Genomic DNA, 17388 nt, shown 5'->3' with positions numbered 1-17388 from the left:
TGAGGAGTATTAATTTACAGAACAAAAAGGTAAATACCTTTTTGCTTCCTTTTCAGCTCAGGTCAGCAAGTGACAAGGATGTTGCATTTCTGGCAAGATCAACAGGTATTTATTGTGCTTGCTACAAATGTTTGTAGCCTGAAAAAAAATGAACTAATGCAGTCACCACATGTAAGCACTGGAAAGCTGCAATGTATCACATTTCTGTTCTTAGGTTTGGTTATCCTTTAGACTTTGATTAGTTGTTGTGGTCTTCTTTTCAATTCAGCATACAAAATTAATCTACAAAAATATAGACTTTTTTTAGACGCAAGATTATTCCAGGTGCTTTTCTACCACAGCAGTAAGAACAAAGCATAATAGGTGCAGCTGGTGTACATCAATTATTGTTCAGAGCTGTACAAGAGACAAAAAATGACCTAAATATTTAATATTTTATCAAATGTAAAAAAAATACATGCTTTCCTTTACTTCATGTTCTTCTGTATTTTAAGTCCAAAACTAAAGTTCAGTTTCACTCTGTAATATTTGAGATCAATAGTTGTAGGAAAAAAAAAACTATTGATCAGATCAGTCCGAGTAAATCCAAGTTCAAGTATTTCTCTGCACCATTTTGTACAACACCTTCATAGTCCTTATATTTCCAGTCACATAGAGATCCTCAGTATCTCAGTAGTCATCTGACTCCTTAAAGAAAGAAGAAATATTTTAACGTAAGGAATAAACCTGAATACAAAACATAAGGCGGGGCAAATGTAAACTTTCATTTTATAAAGAATAACATGTGGCATTTACAATCCAATGCATTATTTGTAGTTTTTTAAATATGTTTTTCAATTAACCAACCAAAGGATTTATCACATCAATCGGAGGACTCTACCACCTGTACACTATATTAACATATTTGTATGTTGTATTAAAAGGCAAATAACTAAAATTACAGCAGAGACTTTCACTGGTAAACCACCCTCTGGCTTCTATTACCTCTCAAGGTTTATGAGATAGATCAGAAAAAAGGAGCCATTTGAGATGGATTTACCATAGGAAATATGATGAGCTGGCAGTGATCAGAGACTAGGCATAGTTCAAGGGAGGTTCTTAAATTATGAATTATTCAATGAGTCAATGAGAGCCAAATCTTTAAAATCAACTGTGGCCATTTTCAAGAAAAAGAGGCAGGGGATTGTCAACCATAGGGCGTGGGGAACTGGGTTTTACCAGGGGGGACATGTACGAATGCATAAAAGTATTAACAAATATTAAACAATTTCATTTGGCGGGGAGCTGTGCTTTTAATAATGCTAAGGGCACCATTCAAATAACCTTTGCAGTCTTCTGCACATATTCTCTTCTCACATATCCTCTTCTCAAGATATGGGAAATTTGATGAATCAAAACACACTTTCTTCTAAGAAAATTCATTTGCATGCAAGATCTTATGCACAAATGGTGTCAGATTGTTGCAAACTGACCAGTACAGCAGTACATGTTAGGCTATCCCTGAAACAGGAGAATATGTTTAGAGCTGTATCTGGCCAGCAAAATGACTTCATTTTTGTAGGAGAGATTGAACTAAATTGGTTCATCTTACATTTATCCTTGTATGTTTATGTGTATTACCCCTAAGTAATAAATAAAAATATACTTTTTTAATGCAAACAAACAAGATAAAACTGTTCCCAGATAACAGTGTAATATTTGTGTTAATACGCAAAGCAGTTAAAAGGTTATTACCAGTTGAATCTATACACTGCAACATGGTAAAATGAACTCTGGTCACAAAGATATGAGATAGGCCCATTCACAAAGGGGTTAAACTTACATCTGCACATCGCATGCAAAGCCGCATTAGACAGCCAGGTGGTTTACCCGATGTAGAAGTATGGTGAAGGGGAACAGTTACACCATCATCATAGACACAGCTGTAGAAAGAAAAACAACATTTTCAAATTTACAAAAATAAATGATATATTTTAGAGCAGTGGTTGTCAACTTACTAGATGTACAGGTCAAGCCTTTGACAACATCAATGATATTCAAAATAAAAAATGCTACGGAAGACTGTCTTAGACTTTACACTTATTAAATAGACAGAGATTGTAATAGAGGAGAGGTTAGAGACTGGAGTCATGTTGTAGAAGACAGTTGTAGACCGGGGAAATGTTACATAATTCAGTTTAGAGATCACTGCTATAACATCTCTTTTATGAATCAAAGCTCCTAATATTGACTGCTAGGGTCCAAGGACCAAACTATAAAATACCAAAGGGCAGCATGTGACCTTCGGGCGCAGGTTAAGCACCAGGGTTTGGAGGATAAAATACAAGTGCTCTTGGTCCTCATCAGTCAAAATTTTTATAATTAAGGTAAAATGAAAGTTTCTGTGATGCAAGCTGAACATTTTTTCCCATAAAGTGAATAAACTGCCATTTTATTTAATATTTTGTAGTAGTTGTAGACCTATATTCAACTACCCTGTGCTGGCAACAACCTGGAGATCCAGACTGCTGCTCTCGCGCAACGTTTAACAGTCCTGATCACCAGCAGACTGATATGCCCCATGCACAGTACTCCAAACAACAATGCTCACACTTTGAGGATCCAGCACGTCACGTGACCTGCCTGAAGACACCCCCCCCCCTTTCCCCCCCAGAAAAAATTAAGTAAAAACATTAAAAAAGCAGAACAAACTGTCAGCGGGACTCCAGGTGGAGGGTGCTTGATTCTGGGGTTTGGATTGAAGTCCTTTTAGACCTAAAGATAAATAGCCCATGCAAAGGTCATATACAAGGCTACCAAGTATCTGCAGAGAAAGGATGGTGAATGTAAAATTTTAAAATTGTTCCTTGTGGTGACACTTACTCTTGCGATGCCTCAATAGGAGACTTTTTCAACATTTTGCTCTTGAATCTTTGACTCTTGATTGCCCTTTTCATCCTTACCAATAATATTATGGATACCAAAGCTGAGGGTATCAACACCAATGCAGACAGCAAGAGGACTGTATTAAATTTAAAGGAAATACCTGAAGAAAATAAAGTAATATGCAATTAAAATTTATATTAAGCAGCATGTGTAAATAAATTACCAAGCTAGAACATTACATTTACCTTTAAAAACAGCAACAAAGACTACAACACTCAATATTGGTTCCGGAGTCATGCAGTAAATATCGTAATGCATTAAAAAGCCCAAACCTCCTTCCCTGACTATAACGGCACCATAAATATTTTTTTTTAACTAATACAAAGAGGAAAGATTGTATTTTAGCTTCAAAATGCAATCTTTATTATTCACAAATCTGCAGTAAATCTTACACTACTAACCAGGGTACCCATGCACTTGTGTTAATATAGATTATATCCATATAGTCAAAACATTTCCCAAAATTATAATTAATATTCTGTGGAGCAAACAATGTATGGTCTGTCACAGCAAGGCCAGAGACACAAAGAGTTCTACCTATATTATTATTATTATTATTATTATACAGGATTTATATAGCGCCAACAGTTTGCGCAGCGCTTTACAATATAAGACATTACAATTACAGACAAGATGGTAAGGAGGGCATATTAAGCCAATAGATGAACTAGATATTAATTTTTTATTATTATTATTAAATGTTATGATAGCTGTGCCGTTGATGTAACACTAGGGAGTTCAAAGTCACTCCAAAAGAGAGAAATCCAGATATATTCTCAAAAGAGTAACATTCCACCTATACAGTATATATCTATATATTGAACAAGCCCTGTCCACAAGTAGTATTACCCAAGAAATGGGTAGGGTAAGTGTAGAAAACGTTTCATTTAGGTCACATTCTCCATGACAATCAGTACAGTCCCTCACTGAAGCTGCTTCCCCTTTCCCTAAAGCAGGGGTGGGGAACGTCCAGCCCGCAGGCCGTTTATTGCCCGCAGTATCATTTTGTCTGGGGAGGCAACAGGACAATTGCAACAAACAAACAGATCTGTTCACATACCCCCTGCTGATCAGAGCAATATGGAACAGATGTCAACATGGGGATGGAAAACTAAACAGACCCATGTAGGTCCATGGGCAATTGCATGTAAGCGGACAGTTGTCCATTTACATCCAGTTACCTCTGATCTGTCACATTCAGGTCTGGCCAAAACAGAACTCTTTTCCTTTTGGACTTGGAGGTAATCCAGATTTAAAAGGTGTAGCCGATTCTAAGATACAGTAGTTTTTACTGATGAAGTGAGGCAGGCTTTACCTTCTGGCCTCTCAAACACAACCGAGCCGATAGAGCATATGCACAATTCAAAATATGTGAGATTGCTGCCCAACCAACCAAAAAACAACTGGATAGGACAACTGTCATCTAATATCTATGCGCAGCTATAAATCACAGACTCATTAGCAAAATCAAAGCAATGTAAAAGGGAATTTTTTAAGAACTCGACAGCCATCCACGGTCCATAAAACATGCATTTCCTTATTTGCAAATTACTTAAAAGAGAACATAAAATGTTTAACATTATTTACATTTTCCTTTAGGATTTTAAACTTACTTTGTAGAGTGACTGTAAGCTTCATCTCAGGCACTTTCCCGTGGACATCAGGAGGGTTTCTCACCACACAAGACAGCGTGCCGTTATCTGTAAGCCTCAGGTCATCCAGCCGAATGGAGACATCTCCTCCTCCAACATCTCCCTCCCAAGTTATACGATCCTTGAAGGGTCCATCCAAAATTGGGTATGCCTTTGACTGATAATGCATAATCTACAAATGATAATATAGTATGCAAGAGCTTGTCAGTGGAATCTAAAACATGTATTAATTTATAAAGAACAATACAGTTCCACAAAAAGTATACCATAAACCATTTTGTAAAATTCAGTGCTACTGGTATGTTCAAACATATCACAAACCTGAGCTGCAATGTGGGGAAAGTCTTAGGCTTTCGTGCTTGAGGAGCAATATGATTTCATTGGTATTACAGAAACATGGCTTGATTCTTATTGCATTTGTTAATGTCTACAGCTAGGCTTTTGAAGAGACAGAGTAAATAGAAAAAAGGTGGCAAAGTGTGTTCCTATTATAGAAATGATCCGAAAACAAGTGCGACAATGATTTTGCATCAGACTGTGATGCTGCTGAAGCACCAAGGGTATGATTACATATGGTTGCACAGACTGCTTAATAATTATTTTTGTAATTGTTACAACCCCTAATATTAATGAGGAGGTGCAGACTCCCTTCCGTATAGAAATGGTTAGGACTTAACAGGCAGACATTATTGTAGTAAAAGGGGAAGTTACCTGCCTTCAAACTGACTGGCTTAATGGTACTACAGGTACAACAAAATGTACATTTTAGATAAGCCCCTCCAGCCTAAGGGCTTGTTCACACCAATTGAGGTGTAATCCAGAGCGGTAGCTGCTGGAACGCACCGCAATCGCTCACAAAACTTCCCCCTGCGTTATGGGGCGGGAGGGGGCGTGGCGGTTCATTGAAGTCAGTGGCCACGCTTACACACCACCCGCCCCCCCACCCCCTGCCTGCAGTGCGATCGGATGTGTGGCAAAGCAATGCCTGTTCCACTGCAAAAAATGCTGTTGCTCTATTTTTTTAGTTTTGGGGGGGGTTGGGCGTGGAAGCGGTGCCATTGACTTCAATGCACCGCCACTCCCCCTCCCGCCCCAGATTGCAGGGGGGAAATTTGTGAGCAATTGCAGTGCGTTCCAGCAGCTACCACTCTGGAACGCACCGCAATTGCTGTGAACAAGCCCTAAAATTATACTCTTAGATCAGTTAATCTGAAACAATGCAGAGACAATAACACATTCAGGACAAAGTAACAGGGCCTCTTTAAAGCCCCACCATCACACATACCTTCCATTTTCAAAACTAAGTTATAAACACAAGTATTCATTACCCAGTGTTGCTTATTTCAGAGATAAATATGACTGAAAATCATTTTGCTCAAAAACACAGCTCTGTAGCAGCACAATGTGTATTCAACTCGTTTTTTTCTGTCTGTATGTGGCAGCAGAGAGTTCAGCCTTATGCAGTGTTGCCACACATATGCGCACCCCCAACACTGTGACTGTCAAAAAGTTAGATTTTAAAGAAGTTTGTATTAGGGTTATAGAGTAAATTATGTGCAAGAACATAATACATTTGTCATAATATAAAATATCTTTATTGTTATTATTTCTGCTGCTACAGCTATAACTTTTATCCAAAGCACTGCTCCCTATTAGTTTACTGACTATGCCGACAGCTCTCCTGCTGCCTGTTCTTGACTCAGGTATACATTATACTAAGATCAGTGACATTATTGTTGACACTGCCAGCTGCTACAGCAAAAGTTAGCCGGGGGCTCCCATCAAAAATAGATTCATAGTTATGCCCCTAGGGAAAGCTATAGCACTATATAACATTATAACAGATTCATCTAGCCTCAAAACGCCCATCCAACTGGTTCCTCCCTCAAAACAATTAGTAGATGTTTATAAGGCTTTGTAGTCTAAGGACCCTATGTATCTGCAGATTTAGGACTAAGTGAAATGATACAAACTTCTATTAATGTGGCGCTGCAGTCTTTTATTCAATCACTAGATGGTGTGAGCGATCTTATCTATCCTTTATAGGAGACCCTGATACATTTTGTGGCAATAAAGTGCTTTGCTGTACAAATAATTAGAATGATTGTAGAAGAGATAGCACTGTAAATAGCAGTGTATGCAAATTGATTTCTAGCACAATTGTATTGCATTTATTTTACTTGTGTACACATATACTATTTATATATATTTTAAAATATTATGGCATGGAATGTGATGTTTATTTATACAAGTTAATTGAGTTAATAGAAGTTATTTGTAGCAAAATGTTATAAATATTAAGAACAATAATATGGTTGTAAAGCAGCTGCTTGTTTTTGTATTTGTTTACTTATAATGTTGTTCCCATTCTGAGGAATGGATGCTCTCTTGTAAAAGTTTTTCCTTATGGGTTTACATATACACTATATTACCAAAAGTATTGGGACACCCCTCCAAATAATTGGATGCAGGTGTTCCGAGAAATTATCTTGCTACTAAATATTCCACGTTCAACTGTTAAATGGTATTATAAATTGGAAGCAACTGGGAACAAAAACAACTAAGCCAAAGTGATAAGCCACGTAAAATGACAGAGCGGGGTCAGCTCATGCTGAAGTGCCCAGAAGTCGCCAACTGTCTGCAGAGTCAATAGCTACAGACCTCAAAACTTTGTGTGGCCTTCAGATTGGCACAACAACAGTGTGTAGAGAGCTTCATGGAATGGGTTTCCATGGCCGAGCAGCTGCATCCAAGCCTTACATCACCAAGTGCACTGCAAAGCGTTGAATGCAGTGGTGTAAAGCACGCCGCCACTGGACTCTAGAGAAGTGCAGACGTGTTCCCTGGAGTGATGAGTCATGCTTCTCTGTCTGGCAATCTGATAGATGTGTCTGGGTTTAGCGGTTGCCAGGAGAACGGTGCTTGCCTGACTGCATTGTGCCAAGTGTAAAGTTTGGTGGAGGGGTTGGGCTTGGCCCCTTAGTTACATTGAAGGGAACTCTTAAGGCATCAGCATGCCAAAACATTTTGGACAATTTCCTGCTCCCAACTGTGTGGGAACAGTTTGGGGGTGGCCCCTTCCTGTTCCAACATGACTGTGCACCAGTGCACAAAGCAAGGTCCATAAAGACATGGATGAGCAAGTTTGGTGTGGAGGAACTTGACTGGCCTGCACAGAGTCCTGACCTCAACCCGAAAGAACATGTTTGGGATGAATTAATTAGAGCAGAGACTGCGAGCCAGGCCTTCTCGTCCAACATTAGTACCGGACCTCACAAATCCGCTTCTGGAAGAATGGTCAAACATTCCCATAGACACACTCCTAAACCTTGTGGACAGCCTTCCCAGAAGAGTTGAAGCTGTTATTGCAGCAAACGGTGGGCCAACTCAATACTGAATCCTATGGACTAAGACTGGGATGCCATTAGAGTTCATGTGCGTGTAAAGGCAGGTGCCCCAATACTTTTGGCAATATAGTGTATATTATATCCCGGAGGAAGAATTGTGCTTCCCTGAGAATGTGTCAGATAATACAACAGACTCTAATTTACTATCTGGTCCAACCAAGTGCTTGTTACATTTACCTCTAAGTGTATGTGACAAGAGCACATCAAACAACATGCCCCTTGACCTGTGCAATCCAATCCAACCCCCTAATTCTGGAGTCAATCTACAGCAGTGTTGCCTGCCAAGGCTCACCAGGAACTCCGTTCACTAAGCAGAGATCTTCTGAAAGAACGTGGGAAGTCTACTAATGTACAATAGCCTACAATGCTAGAGTTGTCCAGTCATGGGCAGGGCACTCCTTACCATCTTGTCTTGATTTTTATTGTAACTAATGTCCTCTTTATATTGTAAAACACTGCACAAACTGTTGGTGCTACATAAATCCTGAATCATAATAATACAGTAACTACATATATGATTACACTTGGACTTGATTGAACCATTTTGCAAATTCTGTTTTTCAGTTTGGCACATAAGGCCAGTTTTTTTTTTAGATATTCTTATTGCTCTCTTTAATTATTTCACCCCTTACATCCTAACTGCCAATAATCTGTTTCAATCAGTGTTTCATGTCAGACTGTTAATCCCCAAACTTTAGAAACAGCGGTGGCCACCAAACTGAAAGATTGGTTTCCCCAGGCATGTAAAGGTTTACAGTTAGAAGAGCTTTTTTTCTTCAATGCAAAACCTTTTAATAGCCCAATTTGTTTAACGTTTTGGATAGAATATGGAAGGCATAAAACCTCTGTCAGGTCGTTATTGTGGTATGTGTCCCCATTGGGAAGCTTTACCGCTACTTTCTGTCAGGATGTGACAGGATAAGAAATCTCTACAGTTGGGACTACAACAAAGCACTTTATTTTATTTTTTATTTTTTTAATCAAATGGATAAGTGTTGGGAACTCAGGTTATTATTACTTTTTCCCAACTCTACTATTGATACTCTATCCAAAACAAAAAAAAAAAGAGTTTTGGTTGAAGTTGGGCATTAAAGTGACACTAAACTCTGCATTTTTGCAATCTTTAAAATGCATTCAAAAACTCTATTAACAGAAATGTATCTTATTTGTGTATCACTCGGCTGTAGATGCTCAAATCATCTCTGAATTGGTGCCGACACTATCCTTCCTTCTGGAGGGTGGCTACTTTTGTTCCCCATGGTCCCGGTGTGTTGTAAAGTAGCCCCGTTCCATGCTTGCTCCTGTGATGGACTAAAATCTCACATATAGTTTACCAATTTGTATTGAGATTGTAGTCCATCACAGGACCGAGCTTGGAGTGGTGTCTACTTTGCAACACACACAGGGACCATGGAGAACAAACGTACATTAGATGTCCAAAAGAAAAATATATAAAACAAGTACAAACTAGAAGGACAGGGACAGTTTTATGAAAGCCATTTTCCTCATGCTAAGGTCAACACTTCAACAAGGAGACAAAAAGAAATAAAACAAATGCAATAGCTGTTCTTTTAAAACAGCCCTATGGAATGCACTTCATAGGCATGGGCAACAAATATAAATGACTACAATTAAACCAGTGTTGCTGGCTCTAGTATTGATACAATGAATGTCAAATTAGGGGATTGATTATATATTAATCTGAAGTTAAAATAGAACTATGGGGTAAATGTTTTTCCCCATAGTTCTCTTTAGGGTCACGGAAGGACGGAAGGACATATACCAACGTCCTCCTATGACCCAAAGCTCAGTATATCGCGGGCTATTGCACACGATATACTGAGAGCTCAGCAGCCGGGACGGATCCTGACAATGCTGTTGAGATCCATTCAGCTGTGTCTAGAGGCAGAGCCAGCTGTGCCTGCCCCTCCCCTGCCCATTCTTTCAGTCAGCGCTGGAGGATCGGAGGGGGGGGAGGGAATACCTGCGGGGAGCGGTGACTGTCAGTCACCGCTCTCTGCAGGGAGATGATTGGAAAGTGAGCGAGCGACGGTATGTGTTCGTTCACTTCCAGATCGATAGAGCCAACCTGTGGCAGCTTCTTTGGCACAGGTCGGCTCTAACTAGGAGGATGAGTGGAAATCACTCACCTCATAGTTCTCCTTTAAGAAAACCTTTAAGCTTTAGGAAAGAAACTTCTAGCCCCCATCTCCTGCAAGTTTATTTTATCTTTCTTCTAGAGTCCTTCAGGAACCCCCAAACCAAGGGCAATCTATTATACACATTTTGACAAGCTCTTGTGGTTGACACCTACTTCATCCCCTTTCGCCTTTGACGCATCACTGTGCCAGATATCATTACTGACAAATAGTAAAGGGGGAATGATCAAGATCATGAAAACACCTATGGACATTTGTCTGTGTTAATAGGTGCCGGAGCTGGAAGCATCAGTACATATTTCTATAATCCTGTAATCAGGAGTGAGCATAGGAAGGTGGCTAACTTACCACATACAGTGGGGCCCAGTGAAGTGAACATATTCACCTTCAATAAGGGAACTCAGCAGATTGAAAACCTATCTTTAAGTAAGTGCTGTCTGACGATGACATTATAAGAGGCAAAGATAAATAACATTTAAGGTTCGGAATATTATTTTATTTTTGCATTGTGGTTTAGAGACATTTTCATTACTAGGCACCTTTCACACAGGCTGATGGAGAGGATCAGTGCATGGATCCTCTGCTGATGAGAGCAGTACGGAGCGGATGTCACCGCTTTGACATCCATGTGCACACAGTTTTATCCTGCATCAACAGAAAGACCCCATGTCAGTCTACCGTATGTGCAATCGGATATATCGGACATGTGTCCATTTACATCAGATTACCCAGTGCCTCAATCCGGCACAATCAGGTTGGTGAAACGAATCTCTGTTCTGCTTGCTTCTTTGGTCCTGGCCGGATGCGGGGTAAATGGGTGTAAACAGACGCCCGTCCTTTTACACGAGGCTGCCCATAGACTTACATTGGGCATCCAATCGGGTCTGCTTGAAAAATTGACAGGCTTAATGTAAATCAGAAACGTTGACTCTAAGGATTGCAGCAGAGGAATATTTACAGCAACATAATATATTTATGAAGTATTACTCTATATTTTAATGTGCCAACAAGTGAAGCACTTGGGGTCAGGCTGGAAATTTACTGACCTGGTCTAGGGCTTGTTGCCAATATTAATAATAGGAAAGCAATCAGAACGCTGGGATTTTTTCCCAGGAAAGGTAGCAACGTTAGAAGCACCACTGAGATGGTCATTGTTAGGAATGCAGTGCACTGAAATGTAGGAAGTATTGTATGACACTTCAGAAGAATTTCTGTCACAGTGGACTCTTTGTATATCTGACATAACATTTACTGGAGTGCACTTAGTAGCTAACTGAATGTTTGACTTGCTGGAATTCTATTTACCGTGGACCTCTCATTTACTTTACAAGTCTCTATGAAAAAGTTCCTGCCATGTCACAATGAATCTGTAAACCCAGTGACTAATATCTCAGAGAATCTCATATAAAGTATTCATCTAATTTAAGAAAACAAATGAGATCTGCAGCTTTCAGTAAAATAAAACCGGTTATTGGGGGACAACACTCTGACACTGTCTCCCAGTTATACACCTTCAATGTCACTCTGCAACACAGGCTTGTGAAGAAGACTACAAGTGGCAGTTTCAACAAACAATACGCAGGCATGGCCCTTTGTTGTAACCAGCAGGAAACCCACTCTGAGGAATGCCATGAAGCTATCTCTGGAGGGCATGTATGTAGACGGGAAGTGATGCAAAGGGGCTGCAGGTGATCAGAAACACTAAAGGTGCAACAAAGGCTAAAAAAAAAAACCTGTAAAAACAAGTAATTAAAAATGGGAATCGTTTATGATACACAGTGCTTTAGCAAACAATGTCATGCCATTCAGGTGGGGGTTTACATCTGCTTTAAAAAAATACATTTTAATATTTTATTTTAAAAAAAGTGGTCTTTGAGCTCTAGCCAGTGAATACCTAGACAGTTTTCCCAAAGGGAACATAGTACTGTAGAAAGAGGCTTTCAGCCTGCTTCTGGCAGGAGAAAGCATGCCCTCATATTTATCATTATGCGCCATTACATGTGTTGGTGTGATATGGTGCTATCCTATTCATTCTTAATGGCACTTCAATGCACCTGAGTTACAGCATAGCGTTACATGCGCTGATGGTAATATTGCATGTATCTTTTCGGTGTGTTTGGATGCTTAGTACAACGCATGTTAACACGTGGCATAACGCGCACTTATCTACTTTTGCGCAAATGTAGCGCAACAGCGTGAACCCAGCTTACGTGTGTTGAGTCTGCTACAAAGAGCTGCACCACCACTTCACACATAGGGGAAAGCATGTAAAAGTGGGGTGAATCTTCTGCCAAACAGTGCTCCTCTTACGAGAAATCCCTGGCTGAAGCTTTCACAAAAATGAACACTTTCACTAGTGTCAACCTCAATCTCAATATCGCTGTAATGACATGGGAGCTGGCAGGAGGAACCAGTGTGCACAAGCTCCTTGAAGAGATGGCTTTAGAAGAAACTCAGGCCAGTGATTTGTCTGTAGCAGAACAATATCTGACAGATCTGGCAGCAGGAGAGGCAAGTATTTTTCTATGACTGGCTGTACAAAAAACAACCAGATCATTAAAACTCCCTCATTCCTCTACAGTACAAGCACATATGCTCAGCAGTGCTAGGAAAATCTAACTGGATCTAAAAGTTGCCCTGGCATGTTACCATGCATTTGCATTTTGAGAGAAACAACATTTAGTTAGTCTTGAGAAGTAATTAAAGTGGAAATAGTGTCTTTACAAAAAAATGCTGATTTCTGACAGGCAGTTTTTGTTTTTTTATAGCAGAAGGCACGGTGTACATCCCTTTTGCCAATCAAGAAGCCGAAGACACTGAACCCCGAAGAAGAATGGGTGAAGATTGCACCGCCGGAGGGGAGAGCAGTCTGCAAGTTGAGGCGGCCATAATGTGCCAATATGCTGTTCATTCATTTCTACCACATTATGACCCTCCAGAGCACAGCAGGAAACCTGTACTAGAGAAATATGTGGTCTGTAATTGCAGACCCATTCTTTTGAAAATGGTAGTAACCTAGGTGCCTGTCACACCTTTTGAGTCACTGACTTGATGCAATTACTTAGAACTAATTAAATTTTAAGGCAGCTGATCAGCACATGAAAGCCAAGCAACTAGCATTGTATCTCCCTCAGTACAAGCTTCCTCTTAAAATCGACTTGCAAGCACAAATATACATTAGCCCCCGCCTCCCCCCAATCTGGCTTCATTATCTAATGAGTTCCTGATCTGGAACAAGCAAGCAGCCAGTGAAGTGGGAAAAGTCTGAACACCCATCCTGCATACTAGGGATGCACCCATACCGGTATTTCGGTACCGATATTTTTTTTTCCGGTACTCGCCGATACTGAATACCGAGTACGGGAAGTCCCATTCAGGAAGCAAAGCTGCGTGTAATGACTCGCCACCTGGCTTCCTGATTAGCCGGGAAGCATGTAAAGATTTGCCACCCGGCTTCCCGATCAGCAAAGAAGCCGTCTTCATGCTTCTCGTCACTATGTGGTCATGAGGTGACGAGGGATCATGAAGCCGGCTTCCCGGCCAATCAGAAAGCCAGGCTCCGCGTCATTACATGGCGTCCGGCTTTCTGATTGGCCAGCTTCCCGACTAATCAGGAAGCCGGGCAGCGCGTCATTACACGCTGCCCGGGTTCCTGATTGGCTGGGAAGCCGGCTCCATGCTCTCCCGTCACAAGTGACGAGGATACTAGTATTGGTCCATCCCTACTGCATAATAGTTCCAAGCCAGTGATATGCCAACGGGTGAAGTCAGGATCAGGAAGAGAGTCCTAGAACCTTACATTTTAAACAACAAATGAGCAGATGAAGATCCCACATTTCTATAAAACACATTTCTTTAACTTACACTGCCAATTAAAGCAAATGAATAAAAACATAAAGAGCCCCAGCAGTGCCTGTACCACAATTACAAAGTAATGCTATGTACAAGATTAAGCTACCATCTTCTATTAATAGCCATCTTTACATATCTAAATATAGATTTCCTGTTTTTTTAATTACATAACTCACTGTAACAGCAGGGCCTCCATCCGCTGGGCGGTATCTCCAGTCCACAGCTACAAATTTAGAGGCAGGAACTGTTGAGTAGAAGCCACACCATAACTTGACTGACTCTCCTACAATGCCATACACTGCTGAGTCCATGCGAATATCTATGAGCAGCACCCCTGGGATACCTGATAAGATAAAGGGATAATACAATAAAGCATATATATCCACCATACATCATCAATATAGCAAAGCATTCCTACTTGTCCCAAAATGTATGAGGCTACCTTCAGGCATAAGATGGACATGGGAATAGCTTACCTAGGACAGATTTTGCTAAGATCTTTCCATTAACATGCATGATCTGTTTTTGGCATGATTATACACTGAGCACAAATTACAGGCACTGGCCCTATCTCAGGGAAACAGTGACTAAAGATAGACCGGAATATTTGCATGGAGATCTGTCTTCTTTGCCACAAACAAATCAGTAGGTTCCGGCACTGAGACTTCTGTGATGGTATGTTGTTTTGTACAGGGAAGAAGAGGCAAGTATAGAAATAAGGGATATAAAATAGCTGGTCACCACTCCAGGCGGGTCCGCGCTTGTCCTCTACAAAATCCACATGGAAATCGGCCTTCATTATATAAATTATTTTTTTAACTTCAACTGGATACATCCAAAAAACCTCTGATGGGTTTCACGCTACTTATAGAATGATGAGGTTTGAATTAGAGGTTTTTAAGCACTCTGCATGTATCTATTTTGTGTGGTATGGAAACAAGGGGTTAAGTTCACATGATAAAGGGTTAGTATTAGGACCCATTCCTACATCAACACAGGGCGCATTTCTGAAGATAACCCATACATAGTAAAATTCAGTAGAATATCATCATCATCATTAGGAACTGGTGGAAGCTAGTTATTTAAAATACAGACTTTTTCATACCAGTATAAAATGTCCAAACTGAAGTTTTAAGCTGATCGTTAGAATCTTTACAACAGTAAAACCGTAAACAATATCTGCGCTGTCTAGTGTAATATAGAAGGTACAAACAAGTGTGGGTCTGGCTTTTATTTAACAGATCTGAAGAAGTTCAAAGATTAAACCTCCACCACATCAGGAAAACTAATATTTAGATGATTACATGGACTGTGACAAACATTTTCTGTGTCACTCTAGAAGGATCATTATTTCTCCTAAGAAAGGCAAAACATTTTCCATTTATAAAATAACAGTCATGTTTAGGCTTTGTTCACACCAAATGCAGAGCAGATCCGGTCAGGTTTCTGCACACGCACGCTAGTCTTTTAGACGCGTTTGACGCGCTTTTGACTAATTTTTTTTTACAAATTATGTTTAAAATGGGCTTTCAGTGCGTTCCAGGCATTTGCATGCGTTTTTTGATGCACTTGCAGATCCAGAGCAGATAAAATAGGGCCTGCTGCAGTTTTTTCACCTGCTCTGGACCTGCACGCTGCGATGTGAACTGGAGCAAAAAATACCATTGGAATACATTGGACGCAGTTTTGATCAGGTCTGCAACTGATCTGCTCTGCACCTGCTCCGCGCTTGGTGTGAACTAGCCCTGAGGCTAGGCTCAGATCTGAGCAATACCCGGGACGCGCGATCGTGTGCTAGTGTACACAGTGGTGGCCGAACGGCCCCATTGATTTCAATGGGGTTACATCCGCGCGGCAATCACAGAAAAAAGGTACATGTATCTTTTTTTGACAGACGCGACGCGCGGCCTTTTTAGCTGCAATTGTATTAAATTGCACAGACAGAATCGCCTGCCGCCCAGCGCGACTCAGGTTCCATTAGGAAATAATGGCACCGCCAGTGTGATCGGCGGTAGTGGGCGACTCCGTGACCACCCGGCAATCCGCATGGTTTTGCCGCACGGTCATGGATCCCCCAGGTGTGAACCTCGCCTTACATCTCTATCATCACATATAAATGTTTCCTGATAGATCTGCAAATTAACTCCTTTCCACTAGAGGACACCATGGCAGGCTGATTTACTACAATTTTCACTGATAAATTTGTGTGAAAACTCACTTCAATTGTCCAGTTGTGTGAAAAGCATGTGCACTTGATTGGGTATTTAAAGAAGAACTCCAGAAAAATCAGAAATTTACCCTTGCAGTGGGAAAGTCCCCGCACTGCAAGGTTTAAGGCCTGGTTCACACCTGTACGTTTTGTAACGCGTTCAACGCTCTACGAACGCTCTACAAAACGCTCAAACATGAAAATCCCATTGTTTTCTATGGGTATGGTTCACACCTTGCCGTATTTCAGCCCGTCTGAACGCGCTACAAAACGGCCTACGACTGAAAAGGTACATGAGCTTCTTTGCGGCGCTTTTGTCGCACGTTTCCATTGGGATACAGCCAAGTAGCCCTCGGAAACGCGCGACAAACGCGCATATTCGATACGCCTAGGTGTAGCCTAAGGCTCTGTTCACACCTAGGTGTACCGAATATGCGCGTTTGTCTCGCGTTTCGTGACACGCGTTTCTGCCGCGATTTGCGGTACGGCAAGGTGTTAACTATACCGATAGAAAACAATGGGATTTTCATGTTTGAGCGTTTTGTAGAGCGTTCGTAGAGCGTTGAACGTGCTACAAAACGTACAGGTGTGAACCAGGCCTAAGTGCTCGTTTTGTCTAGGGGACACCAATAAAGCAGTTTTACTCACCTGATGCTCGGTTCTGTGGCAGTCTGCACTTACCTCTCTCCCACTCCACTCTGAATGTGGAATGTCCCTGGGCAGCCTCACATCCAATGCAGGTCAAGGGACCTGCATAAGATGTGATGATGTCAGCAGAACTTAGACCGCCTGAGCCCAGGGGAGAAGAGGCTGTGGGGATCGGTCTACCAACCAGGCATGAAGAAGGATCGGGTGACTCTATTCTTTTTTTATTTTAGACCCTAGACCAAAGTGAGCACTTAACCAGGGGGTAGCCCCACTGCAAGGGCTCATTTTGTACATGCCTGGAGTTCTTCTAAAGCCCAACTCAAAAAAACAAAAACAGAAAAAACACTGCAAGGGTAAACTGCTTGTTAAGTGTTTGGGTTCAGGGTTAAGAAGTAATACTTTCATTACTCCTCACTCCAGCAGACTCCCATGAATTCTCCTCTCTATGGTACGCCTCACGCAGCTGTCAAACACTCAGCGCCCATATACAATGCAGAGTTACTAGCCCTCCACTGTATATGAGGTCACCAAGGGAC

The 17388-nt window shown here is 41.0% G+C and overlaps 1 protein-coding gene across 1 annotated transcript in view; it reads right to left on the bottom strand.

Moving 5' to 3' along the window:
* Window positions 1–554: 554 nt before the first annotated feature.
* MPZL3 (myelin protein zero like 3) overlaps window positions 555–17388 on the bottom strand; it is a 17402-nt gene continuing 568 nt past the window's right edge. The window contains exons 2-6 of the mRNA XM_018562868.1: window positions 14172–14338; window positions 4539–4749; window positions 2863–3025; window positions 1823–1922; window positions 555–687 (exon numbers count right to left, since the gene is read on the bottom strand). Coding sequence (XP_018418370.1) covers window positions 670–687; window positions 1823–1922; window positions 2863–3025; window positions 4539–4749; window positions 14172–14338 — 659 coding nt within the window. The 3' untranslated portion in view covers window positions 555–669. The remainder of the gene's footprint in view (window positions 688–1822; window positions 1923–2862; window positions 3026–4538; window positions 4750–14171; window positions 14339–17388) is intronic.

The sequence above is a fragment of the Nanorana parkeri genome, unplaced genomic scaffold (genome assembly GCF_000935625.1).
Source record: "Nanorana parkeri isolate BGI_ZX_2015 unplaced genomic scaffold, ASM93562v1 scaffold608, whole genome shotgun sequence".
In the NCBI taxonomy this organism is placed as follows: domain Eukaryota; kingdom Metazoa; phylum Chordata; class Amphibia; order Anura; family Dicroglossidae; genus Nanorana; species Nanorana parkeri.
Note: the sequence above shows the minus strand (reverse complement) of the source record. Positions and strands in the feature narration are given on the sequence as shown.